Source organism: Gastrolobium bilobum, unplaced genomic scaffold (assembly GCF_033153095.1).
Source record: "Gastrolobium bilobum isolate Gb01-03AN ecotype WA unplaced genomic scaffold, APGP_CSIRO_Gbil_v1 utg41768, whole genome shotgun sequence".
NCBI lineage: Eukaryota > Viridiplantae > Streptophyta > Magnoliopsida > Fabales > Fabaceae > Gastrolobium > Gastrolobium bilobum.
In genome coordinates, this window is record NW_026896542.1 from 38,455 (window position 1) to 58,973 (window position 20,519).

Genomic DNA, 20,519 nt, shown 5'->3' on the forward strand with positions numbered 1-20,519 from the left:
TAGACGAAATCACACAATGAGATATACATTTTCAATGTTAGATTAAAAAATCTTGCGTCAATTCAAACGCCATGAATAGTATACATAGATTTAGAATGTATACCGAATAAAGTTTAATCTAACTATAAAAAAAATACCGGGGTAGAAATATGGATGCATCGAATGTTCTGTTAAGGATATTCTGCAACTCATTTTTAATTATGTACTTTCGAAAAGTACGTAGTTGTAATATTAAAATTATTTTTTTTAATTATGTGTTATCGGGAGCACATGATTAAAAAATGATTGCATGAATGAACAGTATTATTCCTGCAATATGATTCTTATTTCCGTAAAAAATGTTTATCATTAATTATATAAATTAAAGTAAACTTTATCCAATTAGGCAGGTTGATCAATATTTTGTCTCCTCCAAGTCTACGATAAGAGATTTTATATAATTTGCAAAAAGTAAACTCATGCACCGTTATTATTACATAAAGAAAAACCTTATCACCCCCTAATTTTTCGCTAAAGTTTGAATCTTCAATAGGTAAAATGTTTGTACTCTGATATTTTAGTAATGGATCTGTGTGTTTAGGGCTAAGTTTCCACACCGGATCAACATAATTGATTTAACAGTGAAATTGATTGATAGTAATATTAGTAGTAACACTAATTGATTGTTACAATATCCTTTCCATAATTATCTCGTCTAAAAATTTAAATTATTATGTAAATATTACTTTGACACACAAAAACTCATTAGATAAAGGGTAAATAATATATAGTCTCATATGTCTGTGTTAAAAAAAATTTACAATTTAATATTTATTAAGAGAATAAAGGTGGTGAAGACCTAAAAATTTAAATTGTTAAGTGAATATTATTTTAATAGTTTTATATTAAATTTTTCTAATAATATTAGTTCCACATTTGTACAATCTCATTTTCATATCTGTCTAGAATAATTTGACTCACTTCAAAAAAAAAAAATTGAGTCTGATGGAATAAAAAAAACAACTAATTAAGATAGAATATGAAAAATATCATAAGTGGCCTATGTAACTTTATTATTTATTATTATCTGAGAATCCCAGCTAATGAATGAAAGTAAGCAGCATATGAACACGAGTTAGGAAAATTCCAAGTCCGCGTCGGCCCTTTACCTGACACCGCCAAATCAAATCTCAAAATATTCGAATCCTGAATCGTGTTCACACTTCCACCACTATTACCTCATAAGTCATAACCTCCTATCCTATCTACTTCTACGTCATCCTTCGTTGGTCCCTTTTAACAATTCTCTTCATTTTCTTTTCTACTTTTTAAAGATTATCACGTATAATTATAATAATTTCAAAACATCTTGCGCTTCTTTTTTCTTTCATTTACATTTTATGTTGATAATGATTATTACACATGCACATTAAAAAGATAAAAGAAGATTCAAATGCCACATTAATTAGTAATTATATTACGAGACATGTTATATTTACAAACTTTTTTGTTTACAAACTCTTATAAACCACATTATCTTCTTTCGGGAGGACACTAATTTCACTAGGTTCTCCCGGGAGAAGATAATATAATTTGTAAAAATTTATCAAAAAATTTGTAAACAGATCATTCCCCTTATATTATATGTTGAAGTTCTTTAATTAATACTAAATAAGTGTTTGATTTAGTGATATTCTAAATGAAATAATAAAAACAAAGTGATATTTTTGTAATTTAATAAAAAAATCAACTTAAAATATAAAAATAAACTAAACACAACCTACATATTTATATATATTAACATTAAGCTTTGATTTATATATTATATATTATGAAATATGTTATTTTACTTACCTTTTTTTATGACTATCTTATGTACTATTCTTCAATATTATTAGATTAAAATCTTAAGAGAAGATAAAAATAATAAAAATAAATTGAACTTTTGATTTAACAATATTTAAAAATGATAAGTAAAATAGACATAAAAAAATAAATAAAATAACCTATCTCATATATTATTTACTATGGGAATGAATCATTTTATGTGATTGTGTAAAAATTTTATATCTATATCTTTTTTCATAAATATTAATATAACCCCACATATTTAATGCTTTTACTTCATCAGGAATTTACGTATGAAAATTCCATTCCCATTTACTTGTTAAATTCTCTTAAACCAAGTAATGTGCAGATTAAACAAAGTGAAGGAAAAACCAAAGGTTCAAAGCCCCATTTTTAAGTTAATTAAATAATGAGATTAGCAATAATTGTTTAGCTGGCATCTTTATTTATTGTTTTCCTCAAATTTCAACTCCGCGTTCACACCACACCTTGTGTTCACACGCTATATATATATATATAAACATAACATAAAAAAAAAAAAAATTGTATATTCCAAAACTCAACGCACAGAGTGAATGTGAATTTTGTCTTGTCCTTGCGAGTTGTGAGTTTTTGTGAGTTTCTCTTTTGTTTCTGACTTTGTCTTCCCCAAAACCATAACTATTGCTACCAAACAGCTTTGTGCCTTTCGATTTTCTTTATGAAACTCCCAACATTTGCAGACCCAGAATCATTGTCTTACCTATACACCTTGCTCCAGAGTTCATTCGACCAAATGAATGACCCCAACAACAACAATAATAACAACTCTGCCACTACCAGAAAGCGAAGAAGAAAAAACAACGAAGATGATGATGGGTCAAGCAGCAACAACAACAACAACAACAACAACCAAGAAGAAGAAGAAGAAGAAGGAACAAACAAGAAGAACAGGAACAACAAGAAGAAGAAGGAAGAATTGAAGGGTATCATCACTTCTTTGTTGATTCTCGATGAACAAGAGAATCATGACAATGAACAACACAACAAGGTCTCGGAGGAGGAGAAGCTCTCTTTGGACACCAATCACAAGAAGAAGACCAAAGCTATGTTGCAATATTACTCCAACCTCGATGGTTATTACAATCAGGTTGTAGAATCTGAAAGAGTTAAGAGGAAGAAATCTCGGAACATGGCTAGTGCTGTGGCTGTTGCTGCAGCAGCTTGTGAAGGGTTGGAAGAAGGAGAGAGTGAAGGGGTTAAATCTGGTGGTGGTGGTGGTGGTGGTGGTCCACAGAGGAGGCTTTGGGTGAAGGATCGTTCAGGAGCATGGTGGGATGAGTGTAACAGGGATGATTTTCCTGAAGAAGAGTTTAGGAAAGCGTTTAGAATGGGAAGGTCAACGTTTAATTTGATATGTGAAGAGCTGAATTCAGCGATTGTGAAAGAGGACACAACTCTCAGGAATGCTATCCCAGTTAGGCAAAGAGTTGCGGTTTGTTTATGGAGGTTAGCAACTGGTGACCCTCTTAGGATTGTTTCGAAGAGGTTTGGTTTAGGTATATCAACTTGTCACAAACTGGTTCTTGAGGTTTGCATGGCTATTAAGACTGTGTTGATGCCTAAGTATTTGCAGTGGCCTGATGAGGGTACCTTGAGGAAGGTCAAGGGTGAGTTTGAGTCCATTTCAGGGATTCCTAATGTTGTTGGGTCTATGTATACCTCACATGTTCCCATTATAGCTCCTAAGATTAGTGTGGCATCTTATTTTAACAAGAGGCACACAGAGAGGAACCAGAAGACTTCTTATTCAATTACTGTTCAGGGTGTTGTTGACCCTAATGGGGTGTTCACTGATGTGTGCATTGGTTGGCCTGGCTCAATGCCTGATGATCAGGTGTTGGAGAAATCTGCACTTTTTCAAAGGGCTAATGGGGGGCTTCTGAAAGGTGTGTGGATTGTTGGAAGCTCAGGGTACCCTTTGATGGATTGGGTTTTGGTGCCTTATACTCAGCGGAATCTTACTTGGACGCAGCATGCCTTCAATGAGAAGATTGGAGAGATTCAAAAGGTTGCAAAGGATGCATTTGCTAGATTGAAAGGGAGGTGGTCTTGCTTGCAGAAGCGGACAGAGGTGAAGCTGCAAGATTTGCCTGTTGTCCTTGGGGCTTGCTGTGTGCTGCATAACATATGTGAGTTGAAGGGTGAAAAAATGGATCTTGAGCTGAATATTGATCTCGTCGATGATGAGATGCTGCCTGATGTTGCTTTGAGATCAGTGAACTCCATGAAGGCTAGGGATGCAATTGCTCATAATCTTTTACACCATGGTCTAGCAGGCACTTCTTTTCTTTAATTGAAAGCTTGTATTTGATTACTATTTTGCTACTTTGAGTTCATAATTCTTTTGCTTGTTTACATGATATTGTAGTCGTTCATCATTATTTGTTGAAGGGGCTTTGTAAAAGATGTATATGCCCCTGCAAACAAATATATGATTATAGTCTTCATAGGGTTAGATCCAAACTTGTAACCCAATTCCATACTTTTAATTGCCAAATGAAAAATTAATTAATAAAATTAGAACATTCTTTTATAGTATTCCTTTACTTTCATGGATTCTTTACATATTATAACTTTTAAAAGATTACATAATCACTGTTCTTTTTTCTTCTTTTATGAAGTCTGTGGCTTCTTACACACCAACAATTCTCAGAATTAGAAGCTAGTTTACTTCATAGTTTATTTTCTATCTATCTATCATCGGAAGATTAATTAATATTGTTTACTCGTATCAGCTTGTTGAAGCACTCTTCTTGACAGGGTAATGATGCAACCAAAGCCCTATTTCCTATGGCAAACAGGATTCCATTATAAATAGCAAATTGCATTCCTAAGAGGAGCTTATATCAGGCAGTACAATGTCGCCAAAAGCATATTTTTCTTGTCTGTTCGTGAGCAAAACACGTAATGGATGGACCTATACTTAAAATAGAATCATGCTGATTAAAGTCAACGGTCATCATTTAATGACTGGGATCTTGACATTGAAGTGTAAGAAAAAGATACGGTGTGAGTGTGATGACATTTTTGCTTTTACCTAGTGAATGATGCTGATTCTTATTGCAACTGGGCTTCTGTATCATTCAATTTCACATTATGGCTATGCTATATTTGTTTAATGGTTCTTCTCACTCAGACACTAGTTCTGTTAAGCCAACTTGAAATGGAATGTTATTTTAGGCACAGTGGTTTAGTTTAAATTCCTGGGCTAGCTGGGTTGAATTAACTTACTGCGTATGATCCATATCACTCCTTTTGAGAACTGCTGCATATCTTCCTTCCACCATCCAATTTTCTGTGCTTCTGTGCAGCTTGGCTTGAAGAGTGAAGCTTATATTCAGCCTCCTGTTAGTCCAATGACCTGGTCTAGGCCTTTGGGTTAGCTCTGTAGATACCAGAAAATGAGAGAAATGCATCCATGTTATTGTCATTTCAATTCATACTTCATGGTTCATGCCATGGTGCTTCTCCTGACCATATAAATTAAATAGATTGCTGTATTAAATGGCATCCGACTGAAAGAAATCAACATTTTCTTCAATTATTCTAATCTTTTCCCTGCAAAATGCTTTACAGTCAAACTACAGGCACTTTGTTTCAAAGGCCAGAGCTGTACTTAACAAAATTCTCCTGATGAAAATTGTTTTTGGTTACTGTTTTACAAGGTTATGTGATCATCCACCACTCTCCTGTAAGTATTTTCTGTGTCATTTTGATACCTCATCTCCTACTTGAAGTGTCCCATTATTTTTATTACAAATATGTTAACATATACTTGAACTTGAAACATGCACATTTCAATAGAAGCCGTGAATAGGAAGTATTTGTATGAATTTTAGGCATGACTAGCGCTTGACTCACATGTATGCTTTCCATATTTAATTTACAGTTTCTTTACATGATTTCCCCTTTAGAAATTTACTCATGGAAGGATGCACCTAAGTCAATAATCCACGAACAATTATCATAGGCAACGTTGAGGTAATTACCTTCTCCAATTTGGAAGACATCATCATCTTTAGTTGTTGTGACGGCCTTAGTGCACTTCACCTCAATCTTCTTTAGGTTTACTTGGTCTAGCTTGACATTGTCAGCCTTCTAATCTCTTATGAATCCAGCACTAAGATTTCTTGTACCTCAGTTTCCCGCAATACTAACAAATTATTTTGGTGCAAGATCTAGACCGCCCTCAAGACTTGTCATGACCGTCATTTTTACTTCTTCCACGGTTCTCACTTCTCCCACGATTCATGATGATATTGGCCTCATATTGGTTGTGTAAAGAACCAATTCAACCCAAAAGCTTAAGCTGGTGGGTGAGGGCTTTTAATGGTTTATACTATTCTCTAACACGTCCCCTCACACGAAAGCCTACTGGGCTTGAAGGGTGGACAATGCACAGACCCACCTACTTGTGTTAAGAAAATTTCACAAGAGAAAGTAGGGGGCGGTGAGGATCGAACTCGGGACACGAGGCTCTGATACTATGTAAAGAATCAATTCAACCCAAAAGCTTAAGCTAGTGGGTGAGGGCTTTTTAATGGTTTATACTATTCTCTAACAGGTTGGATGTGCCTTGTTCTTTTCTCCTGGCTTCTTTATTTAATAGGCTATCGACTAAGGTATCTATGGTGAGCTTCCCTTCCAAGGAAGATTTCCTTAGAGTAACAACCAGTGTGTCTCAACTTTCTAGTAGGGAATTGAGGAGTGGAAGGGCTTGCAACTCATCATCAAACTTCATCTCAATCTTTTTCGATTGATACATGAGTCCCTTACAAGTGTTTAGGTGCTCGAGCATACTTATAATCCAACTAATGTTATTAAACTCAAACCAATCATCGACTAGACTAGGGTAATGGGTCATTGGCCGATCAAATTGAGTTTATATAACATTATCTAATAAATATAATAATAACTTGATAACAACTAACAAATAGCATTGACCTAGTGGTAAATGTTTCTGTTATCCCTCAAAAGCTCCCAGGTTTGATTCTCAATAGTGACACTCTTTACATAATTTACATAAAAGTCCAAAAAACCAGTTCAACAAACTGGTACTGATTTAATACTGTTGAATCCGATTAGTAAGCCGTTCACCGATTGAATTAGGGACTCTAGTTTCGTCCATAATTTGTGAGTATTGTATGCATGGACTCATGCTCGTTTCGCGATTTAAGAGTTCCCACTCTTTTCCTCCTACATCTTTTCATTTGTGATTGGCTAGTACAAATCCTTAAGATATAGGTGATCTTCCATCATGGGCTTCTAATAGGGAATAGTTCTCTCCATTGAGTTTGAACATATCACCATCATCATGGTATCCTCCTTCTTAAATCACATAGTGCCCTTGAGTCAAGCTTTGATACCATTGTTGGGAAAAATGAGTTTAGTAATGCGAAAGCAAACCCTTTTTCCTCTTTGCGTGATTATGATATACAAGAAAATAGAGAAATATAAAGACGGTACACACAAACTTTTATTTGCAAAACCTATAAAAAATGAAGGGAAAAACCACGGGAACGGAGGTTCAAATATTCCGGTATAAGAATGATAGGATTATGTTGAGATATATAGTCCCACATTGGTTGTATGTGCAACTAATGTGGAGTTTATAAGGTCTTGGGCACTCCCACCCTTTGAGCTAGCTTTTGGGGTGGTGTATCCCAAGGTTCTTTACATGGTATCAGAGCCTCGCAGCCCCCCACTTTCTCTTGTGGCGTTTCTTAGCACAGGTAGGTTGGGCCTGTTGCATTGTCCACTCTTCAAGCCCAATGGGCTCTTGTGTGAGGGGGCGTGTTGAGATATATAGTCCTACATTGGTTGTATGTACAACTAATGTGGAGTTTATAAGGTCTTGGGCACTTCCACCCTTTGAGCTAGCTTTTGGGGTGGTGTATCTCAAGGTTCTTTACAGATTACAAGAATATTTTTCTTCTCTAATATACCGCTAGAAGATTGCACACAACACCCCACACACTAATAGAGTGCATTACAACAAATTTTCTCTCCCCTAATTTGGTGGATCACCCTCACCTTTGTTGGAGAAATCACTCTAGTTTGAGAGGATGACAATCTCTCAAACTCTTCACTCAATGGTGGCTCTCTCTCTCTCTCTTGGATGATCTCTTTTTCCTGTGGATTGTGGATTGCCTCAACCCGTCTTTTCCTCCTCTGTTTATAGATGGCGAAGAGAAACCTCTCCTATGCTCTGGAGTATTCACCAATTAATTAGGGGAATTTTTAATGTATGGAGCCATGCAAAAAAATCAATTTTCCATGCATGGAGACCTGCACTATGCATTGTTCCAAGGTTGCATTGGAATTATGTAGTCAACAAAGCTTTAATGCTTTGTCTCACCTTATTAAGGAGAAACCCAACAAAGAGGAATCAGAAGACTTCCTATTCAATCACGGTTCATGGTGTTGACCCTAGTGGGGTGGTCACTGACTCACTGATGTGTGGACTGGCTCATTGTCTGATGATCAGGTGTTTGAGAAATCTGCGTTTTTCCATAGGGCTAATGGGGGACTTCTGAAAGATCTGTAGATTGTTGGAAGCTCCGGGAACCCTTTGATGGATTGGGTTTCGGTGCCCTATATTCAGCAGAATCTTAAACACAGCATGCATTCAATGAGAAGATTGGAGAGATTCAGAAGGTTGCTGGGGATTCATTTGCGAGATTGAAAGGGAGGTGGTGTTGCTTGCAGAAACGGACAGAGGTGAAGCTGCAAGATTTTCCTTCTGTCCTAGGGGCTTGCTGTAAAGATATGTGAGTTGAAGGGTGAAAAAAATGGATCCCCATATGAAGATTGATCCCGTGGATGATTAGATGTTGCTGGAGGTTGCTTTGAGATCAGTAAACTCCCTGAAGGCTAGGAATGCAATTGCTCATAATCTTTTGCCCCATGGCCTAGCAGGCACTTCTTTTCTTTAACTGAAACCTTGTAAACGATTACTATTTTGCTACTCGAGATCATAATTCTTTTGCTTGTTTACATAATATTGAAGTCATTCATCTTTATTTGTTGAAGGGGTTTTGTAAAAGATGTATCCGCCCCTGCAAGGCTGCAACAGATATATGGTTATAGTCTTCATAGGCTTAGATCCGAACTTGTAGCTCAATTCCATACTTTAATTACCAAATAAGAGATTAATTAATAAAATTAAAACATTCTTTTGTAGCATTCCTTTACTTTCTTGGATTCTTTTGATATCATAAATGTTTAAAAGCTTATGTGACCACTGTTCCTTTTTCTGCTTTTATGATGCCTGTGGCTTCTTACACACCACCAATTCTCAGAACTAGAAGCTAGTTTACTTCTTTGTTTATGTTTTTTTTCCTATCCATCAATATCCGAAGATTAATTAATCTCTCGTATCAGTTTGGTGAAGCACTTTTCCTAACAGGGGAATGATGAAACCAATGCCCTACTTCCTTTGGCAGACAGGATTCTAGTATAAATAACACACTGCAACTGTACTTCTGTATCTTTCAATTTCATATTATGGTTATGTTATATTTGTTTCATAGTTTGACTCATTCAGTCTCAGACACTAGTTCTATTAAACCAAGTGGTAAGCAATGTTATTTTTTGACACACTGGTTAGTTTAAATTCCTGGACTAGCAGGGCTAAATTAACTTACTTGAGAATGATCCCTGTCACTCCTTTTGAACTCAATACAGTGGAGATGACTGTTGAGCAAATTGCTTTGACTGATGAGGTAGAGATTGAGAGCTGTGAGTGCTGCATATCTTCCACCATCCCAATTTATGTGCTTCTGTTCTGTGCATCTTGGCTTGAAGTTCAGGTTAATATTCACCCTCCTGTTAATGCAATGACTTGGTCTAGGCTTTTGGGTTGGCTCTGTTGATACCAGAAAATGAGAGAGATAAATCCATGTTAATGTCAATGTAACTCATTCTTCATGGTTCATAATGCTTCCCCTGACCATGTAAATTAAATAGATTGCTGTGTTAAATGGTAGAGAGTTGGCATCCGAGTAAAAGAAACAACACTTGCTTCTTCAATCACTCTAATTTATTCCCTGCAAAATGCTTTTCAGGGAAACTACAAGCAGTTTTTTTTTTTCAAAGGCCAGTGCTATAATTGACAAAATTATACTGATGAAATTTGTTTTTGGTTACTGTTTTACCAGGTATGTTATAGGCGATCATCCACCAATCTCCCCTAAGTATTTGATATGTGTAATATTGATACCTTAACTCCTTCATGAAGTCTCATACTTTTCATTACATATATATTAGGGAAATCATTCTATCATTTTACATGAGATAATTATCTCATGTTCTTCTCACATAGAAAATTATATCACCAGTTTTTCTTTTTCTTTTTTAATGGGTGGTGGCCCCCACCATCCCGTGTGTCTATAGTAGTGATAGCTATCTCCAACAACATGAGAAAATAGAACCCCTATATATTAACATATAATTGAACTTGAAACATGTACATTTCATTATAAGTCGTTGACAGATTGGAAGTATTTATGTAAATTTTACACGACATACTGTTCCAAAAAAAAAGAAAAGAAAAGAAAAAAAGAGCGCATGATTTACATGTTTGCTTTCCATATTTGATGATTTATATTTGAACCGAGGTCTTTACATTTTACATGTTTTCCCTTTTAGAAATTTAGTCGTTATCTTTTTTTTTTTTTTAGTATAACAAAAGGGCAAAGCCCAAAACAAAGATTAAGAGAAAGGAGAATCAGAGTCCAACAGAGGACCCATCTCAACAGGAGCTACTGGAAACAAAATGAAATTCTCTGTAGAGGAGAAAGCATTCTTGGCTAAGTGATCAGCACAATAATTTCCTTAGACAACCTGCCAGTTCAAATTACACCAGCGCTTGATTCTGAAAATTAGTTGATGATGTGGGGAGTCATTCTTTGGGCTGGTAATGGCTTGGATGGCTAACAAGTTATCACTTTCAACCATCAAGAGTTGAGGACTATTATCCTAGGCAACCCAAAGACCTACCAGAATGGCCCAAAGTTCTGCCATAAGAGGGGAACAAATGCCAATCCTGTAATTGAAACCTGTGAACCAAGCTCCTTGATCATCCCTTATAAGGCCACCACAACAGGTGAACGATTGGTTCCTCTTAACAGCAACATCACAGTTGAGTTTCCACCAACCTTGGCAAGGAGCAGACCAAGCTATCCTAGGCCTGGGGGGGTTGAAGTTCTGAACCTACAAATTGGAATTCAGGCTAACACTAATGTCTCTGATATAAACAGAGATTAACTGAATGGGATTAGTAGGACTGGAAAATTAAGGGTCATGGATGTCATTGTTTCTCCACCTCCAAAGAAACCAAATTGTGGTAACAAAGATGTCTCTCCAGTTAAGTACCTACGAGAAAAATTTTCCGAAGCCACTCCTAACGGTAAAGTAAGGAAATTCGAGGGAATGTTACCAGCGAACCAGCTGTTCCAGATGGGCATTGCTTTACTACAATCACAAAGAACATGGGTGATACCTTCCACTTTGTTACTACAAATATGGCAATAAGGGGAACTTCCCTATTTGGATGTGAGTTCATTCGTAAGAATACGACCATGAGATACCATCCATAAGAAGGAGCGGATTCTTTGAGGACCTCTCCATTTCCATTTCAGATTCCAAATCGGATCAAGGACTAAACTATTGAACTTCATCAAATTGCTATAGATTGACTTGACCACATACCTAGACCTCACAAATTCTCTCCACACTAAGCAATCCTCACCCCTGTCATCTGTTGGAGGGAGGCTAGCACGAATGGCTTGGACCACCTCAAGGGGAAGCCACTTATGCAGTAACTCGAAATTCCATACCCCAGACCTGGGATCCACCAAATCAGCCACTTTAATCTCTAAATCAAAAATTTCAACAATAGGCAGGGCATACTCTATGAGAGGGTTATCAAGGTTAGTCCACTTGTCCAACCAAAAGAAAGTCTCATTCTCGTTGCCAACATTCTATTGGAGATTATTAAGAAAACCATTCTATATACGGTCCACTCCTTTCCAAAGATTAGAATCATACTGCTGTGCTATGAGTTGTCTTCTAAGACCCACATTCCTCTCATATTTCCCTACTAGAACTTGAACCCAAAGCACCTCCCTGTTATTAAGAATTCTCCATGCTACCTTATAAAAGAAGTCTTCATTATGAACCTTTAAGTTATGAATTTCGAGACCCCTAACCCTTTTGGGTTTACATAGATTATCCCAAGCTATGAGGTGCACTTTTTTTCTCAACGGAATCGCCCCAAATAAAAGAGTGTTGGGATTGTTTAATCTCATTGCAGACAAAGAGAGGAAGAGACCCTTGTTGTATATGGTAATTCGGAATAGAGCTAAACACATAATTTGCTAAGGTCACTCAAACCGCAAAAGAGATGAGATGGCTCTTCCAGTTAGAAAGACGAGATTTAACTCGATTGATGACACTGGAATAATTTCTTTGTTTTCCACGACCATGTTACAACATAGAGCCTAGATACTTACCTAACGAGTTAGCAGATAAGAAACCACTAGCTTGAGTGATAACATCTTTGGTATCTTGGCCAGTGTTCTTAGAGAAGTAAATTATAGTTTTTCGATGCTGACAACGTGCCCTGACATGTCTCAAAACTTCTTTAGGCAGTCTAACATGACCTCAAGTTGAGTAATACTAGCTTCACCAAATAAAACTAAGTCGTTCGCAAACATAAGATGTGAGATTAGGGGCCCATTCCTGCCAGCTTTCATCGGTTTCCAACCCTTATTTCTGACAGCTTTAGCAATTAAGTGGGACAACTTGTCTATGCAGAGTACGAACAAATAAGGCAATAAAGGGTCACCTTGTCGGATTCCCCTATAAGGAAAAAAATTATCAGAAGCACTACCATTCCAGATGACTTGAAAGCTAGAGGAGGAGATGCAGCTACAGATTATACCGACCAAAGAGGAGGGAATGCCAACTTCTAAGAGAACCCTGCTGACAAAATTCCAATTTAGACAGTCATAAGCCTTGGCAAGATAAATCTTGATGGACATATAAGCTTTCTTGTCCGTTAGCCTATTCATAGATTGGGTCATTTCCTGCGCTATGATAATGTTGTCATGAATGTCTCTCTGATGGGCGAAACTGGTCTGGAAAGGCGAAATCAGTTTGTTCATAAAGCACATTGCACAATGATTTTGGATATAGCCTTATAAAGCACATTGCACAACGCGATGGGACGCAGCTGGTCCAATTTCTCCGTGTTCTCCACCTTAGCAATGAAGACTAGAAGAGGTTTGTTTATCTGGTGAATTTCCTTAAGCTTGTCAAAGCACATCCTGGCGTCTTTACACACCTTCTCCGCGAGGAACTCCCAATTGCTATGATAAAAGGTTGCAGCAAACCCATCAGGCCTAGGAGCTTTGTGGGTCCTATCTGAAAAAAAAAGAAAAGCAAGCTTGATCTCTTCAATAGCTAGCAGTTTATTCAAAGCCTGTAATTGCATTGTCTCAAGCTGAGGCCACTGCACATAAGTATCAGTCCAACTCCTATTCTCATGGTCTTCCTCAAACAGTCTGTGATAAAAACTTGTCACCAGCTTCTTGAGGTCAGAAACTCCTCTAACCCAAATTCCCACATCATTCTTCAAGGCTAGAATCTTATTTCTCTGTCTCCTAGCTGTGATTGTAGTGTGATAAAATTTTGTGTTGAGATCCCCATCTTGAATCTAGAGTCCTAGCTTTCTAATGCCAAAGTTGTTCCTCAAGCTCCAAAGTTTTTTCCAAGTCGCACCACAGCTCCACCTTGAGTCTTTCAAGGAAAAAATTATGCCCCTTTTTCCAGACTTCTTTGGATACCAAAAAGCCTGCGAATAATGGAAGACTTCTTCCTATGAATAATGCAAAAAGTGTTGTTGTTCCACTCGCGAAGAATGGGAACCAGATCAGCCAGGTTTGTTGCAGTGTTATCCTCCTCATTCCATTTTTCAGCCAGGACACTTTTAAAGTTGGGATGTTCAAGCTAAGGGGGAAAGAGACGAAAGGGTCTATTCTCCCAATTATTTGAGACTTTGAATAAGGAAAGGAGCAGAGGACTATGGTCGAAATATATCCTAGGAATAACATCCACAACAACTTCATCAAAGTTTTTGTGCTAACAAGCATTAGCAACAGCCCTGTCCAGTCTCTTGAAAACTCACTCCAAGTGGGAGAATTTAGGACCTTTACAAGTGAAAAGATGGCCAGAAGAACCAAGATCCAAAAGATGACAATCATCAAGGACAGAGGCAAAGGAAGCACACCTGTTTAAATCGACTGGAGCACCTCGATGTTTCTCCTCAGCCGAGATTATTTCATTGAAATCCCATGCGAGGAGCCAAGGCTCCTGAAACGTCGAGTGTAACCGTCTAAGATCAGACCACAACTCCTGCCTTTTCTCATTCCTGCATTTAGTCGTTATCTTTGGCGCCTTCGTTAAATGGATTTAAGTTCTCATTGACGTAACTTTAGGTTTGTCCGAGTATCAATAAAAGAAAAGGAATTACAAGCTTTCAGTTGACCAATTCATTTTAAAAGCATAGTGAGGTGATGTCACTGCCTTGGACATTCCACGCTGCTTAATGTAGGCAATCTACATTGGATCTTTCATTTGATAAATAATTTGGGCTACATGATAAGACTGACCCAATCCAATAGGTGAATTAAGGGTGCACCATGTGATTTAATAGGCTATTTTGATTTCAACTTTGCAGGACGTAAATTGGACAAGAAGAGCACTAGTAGGACTTGCCACTTTCTTGGTTGCTTTTTAGTTTCTTGGCATAGCAAGAAACAAAATAGTGTGACCTTGTCCATGGCCGAAGCTGAATATTTGACAGTCGGTAGTTGTTCTGCTCAAATCATTTAGATGAAACAACAACTCAAGGGCTTTGGGGTTGAACTTGATCACATCCTTATTAGGTGTGATAACACTAGTGCCATAAATCTCTCCAAGAATCTCATAATGCACTTAAGAATCACTTCATAAGAGATCATGTGCAAAATGGTAATTGTATTTTAGAATTTATGGAATCTGCAAAATAATTGGATGACATTTTTACCAAACCTCTCCCAAATGAAGTATTTTATAATTTAAGAAGAGGGATTGGTTTAATTGACCCATCATACTTGTGAATATATGAATAATTTAAAATTTCGACCATATTTTGATTCCAATACTAACTTCAACATTGGAGACTTTCCAATAAGTATTTTGTAGGTACCTCATCTGCTTAGTGTGATGGAAAAGCAAAGGATTTAGGTAACAAGTATATGTGAAGTTCAATGGACAAATTCATGTATCATATATGTGATTGATTAATTGTATAATTGATTGGCCCTTTTTATTCTTTTGCTTATATCCATCATTAATTTTGAAGTTTTGGAGGCGTTTATACATGTTTAAGAAAGTATTTCATATGCTTAAAATGATAACATTTAGTTTGTATGTGATCCAATATCATTATCCATCAAGAACAGGTTATAATCCCTTCATTTTCATCTCTCAGACATGGGGTGAATCGATTACCCCTCTTTGGGAATCGATTCCTACCCTTTGGGAATCGATTCCCACGGGCTGACAACATTTTGAAAAATGCAAGAAACCAAGTTCCTCTTATTCCTCTTTCCCTCATCCCCTCTCCTTCACTAAAACCATCATCCACCACCACTCCTCTAGGGTTCAAAATAGTGACCCCATCCCTTCCTGAACCTCCATCCTTTTTCCTTCCTCCATCCAATATGTTTTATTTTTTCACCCTCATTAAAATTGTTCCCTTCTCTCTTTCACAAAACCCTATTCCTGCAACTCATCCCCATCTTCATCTCCTTTGTGTGCGTCTCCAAGGTCTGTTGGTGCGTCTCTAAGGGTTATGGGACCTCACTTTCATGTTCTATCTGTTCACACTATCTTTGCCTCTCGAAATTTTTTTCTGGATCAGCAACACCTCCAAGGGTTTTCCATGGCAGACACCTCCAACCAGAAGCGAAAGAGGATAAGGTCTGTCCAATTTCAAGGGGTCTCCACACTTCATGGTCGGTATTTTTCTAATGCCTCTCACCATGCTTCTTTCTTGAAGAATTTTGCACAAAGGCATATTATTGAACCCAAATTTTTAGATATTAAATTTCTTGATGATGAATGGTTTGAAATTTGTGAATTATCGGGTCATGCACATATGCTTCATTTGGCTATCATGGATGAACAATATGTAGAAGATATGGTTCGAGTTTTTTATTGCACTATGACTTTTGCAAATAACACTCTGAAAGCTGATGTTAAAGGGAAGTATTTTACTGTTCCACCTAGTCAATGGCCCAGTCTGATTGGTCATGCCTATGAGGGCCGAAAATACACTGATGAATTTCCTGAATATAACAAAAATGATTTTGCTCAGTCAATTGTGGAACCTGGAGTCATTGTCACTAAATCAAAGTTCAGTGTAAGGCTGTTGACTATGGAAAATAGGATTCTCCACTATGTGATTACTCATATACTATCTCCAAGAGCTTCTAATTACTCTGTTATGCATGATTATGATCTCTTTCTTATGTGGGTGATTTGCTTTGAGATTGACTTTAACTGGCCTGCCTACATATGCTCTATGTTGATGAAAGCTAAGAATTATGGTGCTCTTCCTTATGCCACACTAGTTTATCATATAATGCACTTTCAGCAGGTTGATGATGAAGGTGAATTTATGAAATAGTCCACAAGATACTCAGATACAAAATAGTCCTACTGATCAGGGAATCTACCAAGTATGAATTATGCATCATCATGCAACACACAGACATAGGGAACCATCATCCTATGCCACACAAAGCATACATATACATATATCGAAGCATTAAACAACCAATCATTACAATTACATACACCACACAAACCAACACCCTTTCAGGGCTTGGTGGAATAATCAAGAGATAAATCCCAAGGTCCGAAAGCTTACCCGTGAAGCTCTCCACCAACTGCTCTCTTTTGCAACCAAAGGAAATCCACAAAACTAACTTTATCCAAAAGCAACAACCAAACAAGTTTGATTCAATCAACAAATCAACAACTTGTGAATGTGCACACCTAATCAACAAGGTGAATTTGCAATCAATAACACAACACAATCAATTGCACACATATGAATATGAACATATATTCATATAACTCTAAGGCAATCCAACACATCATTCCACAAGGTTGTAAACTTACCTATACTTGAAGTAACTCAAGTTTCAATCCACCTCCATAGATTGGTTTCTCCTCACTTGCTCACTTGATTTAACCTTAAATACAAATGAACACAATCTCCACCAACAAAAGTCCAATGTATCAATTACTTGCAACACAAGTAAGCAAACTTTTATGTCAAAAATTCAAAAATTCTAAAGATTGTCAAAACGACATTTTGAATACATTTTCACTGATTATTTTCAATCCTTATCATTCTTTCCAAGTAAGCATGATTATGATCCCTTTCTTATGTGGGTGATTCGCTTTGAGATTGACTTTAACTGGCCTGCCTACATATGCTCTATGTTGATGAAAGCTAAGAATTATGGTGCTCTTCCTTATGCCACACTAGTTTATCATATAATGCACTTTCAGCAGGTTGATGATGAAGGTGAATTTATGAAATAGTCCACAAGATACTCAGATACAAAATAGTCCTACTGATCAGGGAATCTACCAAGTATGAATTATGCATCATCATGCAACACACAGACATAGGGAACCATCATCCTATGCCACACAAAGCATACATATACATATATCGAAGCATTAAACAACCAATCATTACAATTACATACACCACACAAACCAACACCCTTTCAGGGCTTGGTGGAATAATCAAGAGATAAATCCCAAGGTCCGAAAGCTTACCCGTGAAGCTCTCCACCAACTGCTCTCTTTTGCAACCAAAGGAAATCCACAAAACTAACTTTATCCAAAAGCAACAACCAAACAAGTTTGATTTAATCAACAAATCAACAACTTGTGAATGTGCACACCTAATCAACAAGGTGAATTTGCAATCAATAACACAACACAATCAATTGCACACATATGAATATGAACATATATTCATATAACTCTGAGGCAATCCAACACATCATTCCACAAGGTTGTAAACTTACCTATACTTGAAGTAACTCAAGTTTCAATCCACCTCCATAGATTGGTTTCTCCTCACTTGCTCACTTGATTTAACCTTAAATACAAATGAACACAATCTCCACCAACAAAAGTCCAATGTATCAATTACTTGCAACACAAGTAAGCAAACTTTTATGTCAAAAATTCAAAAATTCTAAAGATTGTCAAAACGACATTTTGAATACATTTTCACTGATTATTTTCAATCCTTATCATTCTTTCCAAGTAAGCATGATTATGATCCCTTTCTTATGTGGGTGATTCGCTTTGAGATTGACTTTAACTGGCCTGCCTACATATGCTCTATGTTGATGAAAGCTAAGAATTATGGTGCTCTTCCTTATGCCACACTAGTTTATCATATAATGCACTTTCAGCAGGTTGATGATGAAGGTGAATTTATGAAATAGTCCACAAGATACTCAGATACAAAATAGTCCTACTGATCAGGGAATCTACCAAGTATGAATTATGCATCATCATGCAACACACAGACATAGGGAACCATCATCCTATGCCACACAAAGCATACATATACATATATCGAAGCATTAAACAACCAATCATTACAATTACATACACCACACAAACCAACACCCTTTCAGGGCTTGGTGGAATAATCAAGAGATAAATCCCAAGGTCCGAAAGCTTACCCGTGAAGCTCTCCACCAACTGCTCTCTTTTGCAACCAAAGGAAATCCACAAAACTAACTTTATCCAAAAGCAACAACCAAACAAGTTTGATTCAATCAACAAATCAACAACTTGTGAATGTGCACACCTAATCAACAAGGTGAATTTGCAATCAATAACACAACACAATCAATTGCACACATATGAATATGACCATATATTCATATAACTCTAAGGCAATCCAACACATCATTCCACAAGGTTGTAAACTTACCTATACTTGAAGTAACTTAAGTTTCAATCCACCTCCATGGATTGGTTTCTCCTCACTTGCTCACTTGATTCAACCCTAAATACAAATGAACACAATCTCCACCAACAAAAGTCCAATGTATCAATTACTTGCAACACAATTAAGCAAACTTTTATGTCAAAAATTCAAAAATTCCAAAGATTTTCAAAATGACATTTTGAATACATTTTCACTGATTATTTTCAATCCTTATCATTCTTTCCAACTACAACCAAGTCCAAAAACCACTTGAACATCACTATTCAAGCAACACTTTCTTTAGGAAAACCCACAAATAAATCATCATGAAACAAGATGAAAATAAAATTTTCTTACCATAAAAGGCTTTACAATGGTCATAGAAATGAATTTCAAGCTTCCAACGGAATAAAACACCACTCCAAGCTTCTCCCTCACCAAATGGCCACCACCTTCAAGATAGAAAATCCCACCACACACTCTTTCAATGAGGTTTCTTTTATGGGTTTTGATCACCAAGTGATTCTAGACATTTTTTATGTTCAAAGTTTCTTGATTTGGTGAATAAATTGGAAGTTGCATTTCCAAGCTTGGCTTCAATGGAGGTTCAGTTTCTAGGAGGAAGAAAAGCCATGAAATTGATGCTGAAAAATGTGTTCTCCAAGTGTGTTAAACACACTTAATTAAGTTAAGCCACCATTTTTGACTTTTTGGTTATTTTAGAAAATATCTAATCTAAAAACTACTTTATTATTCTTCTTGTAACTTCTCTTATAATTCAAGACTTAAACATTTTTCCATAATTCCAATCTTCACTAATATAGTTTAATAACGTCACACTACATTATTTTCAAGCTATGGGAAATTTTTGTATAATTACCATTTTGCCCCTATACTTACTCTTTTTGCATTTTCGCCTAAAATGGCTTTAATTCTTCTAATTAAATTTCACATTTAAATTTATCCTTCTAATCCATGATTAATTCCCTTAATCAAGTCATAATTCCATAATTTAAAAGTTATGGTTATTATAAAGAGAGAGAAAAAAATAACTTTTGAATCCAATAGTGATTAGAGTGGTTGTTCTGTGGTAGTAGAAAAATTGGTAGCATGAATATTCTACCTTATTTAATATTAAAATATGTCCTGACGTGTCAAAATCTAACATTTTTTAGAATTAATGTGTCTCGTGTCATTGTCGTTCAATTTAGGTTCGCACTGGTTGCAATTTAGATTTGATTCTTAGTTTCCCTTTTTTGACTAGCAGGTTGGTAATCTTCTTTAGCGTTATATGAGGGCATACCTTCCCTAATCTAAATTTTCATGTAAAAAAAAATACTATAACATTACTTTGTGGTAAAAATATTCTCAGTTCTCTTATTTGTTTAATCTATAATTCAAGCATGATAATTTTAATTTACTCAAATTTTAAATCTATTTTTTTTAGAGACAAAAGGAATCTAAAAAAAAAGATAGTAGTAACAAATAGGTACAGACCCCAGGCCATCCAACCCCAATGGTATTATGGAACAATCTCCCTAAGCATCCTTGCAGTGGTTCTTCCCAC

At 36.4% G+C, this 20,519-nt stretch overlaps 2 protein-coding genes across 2 annotated transcripts; one reads left to right on the forward strand and one right to left on the reverse strand.

Moving 5' to 3' along the window:
* Positions 1-2,393: 2,393 nt before the first annotated feature.
* LOC133300374 (protein ALP1-like) lies at positions 2,394-4,387 on the forward strand. Its single transcript, XM_061499904.1, has one exon. The coding sequence runs from the start codon at positions 2,528-2,530 to the stop codon at positions 4,160-4,162; it is 1,635 nt and encodes a 544-aa protein (XP_061355888.1). The 5' UTR covers positions 2,394-2,527; the 3' UTR covers positions 4,163-4,387.
* Positions 4,388-10,848: 6,461 nt separating this feature from the next.
* On the reverse strand, positions 10,849-12,956 carry LOC133300367 (uncharacterized). The gene is made up of 4 exons (XM_061499893.1): positions 12,534-12,956; positions 11,952-12,023; positions 11,460-11,852; positions 10,849-11,082 (listed from the first exon to the last, which is right to left on the reverse strand). The coding sequence occupies exons 1-4, from the start codon at positions 12,954-12,956 to the stop codon at positions 10,849-10,851; spliced, it is 1,122 nt and encodes a 373-aa protein (XP_061355877.1).
* Between the last annotated feature and the right edge of the window lie 7,563 nt (positions 12,957-20,519).

What these genes read in the sequence shown, in the direction of transcription:
- LOC133300367 (XM_061499893.1), bottom strand. Translation starts at nt 12,956, where the DNA reads ATGACCCAATCTATGAATAGGCTAACGGACAAGAAAGCTTATATGTCC. An exon ending in TAGGGAAATATGAGAGGAAT is followed by an intron (nt 11,853 to 11,951) that starts GTGGGTCTTAGA and finishes AATCTCCAATAG; the next exon opens with AATGTTGGCAACGAGAATGA. An exon ending in TCCGCTCCTTCTTATGGATG is followed by an intron (nt 11,083 to 11,459) that starts GTATCTCATGGT and finishes TCCAATTTGTAG; the next exon opens with GTTCAGAACTTCAACCCCCC.
- LOC133300374 (XM_061499904.1), top strand. Translation starts at nt 2,528, where the DNA reads ATGAAACTCCCAACATTTGCAGACCCAGAATCATTGTCTTACCTATAC.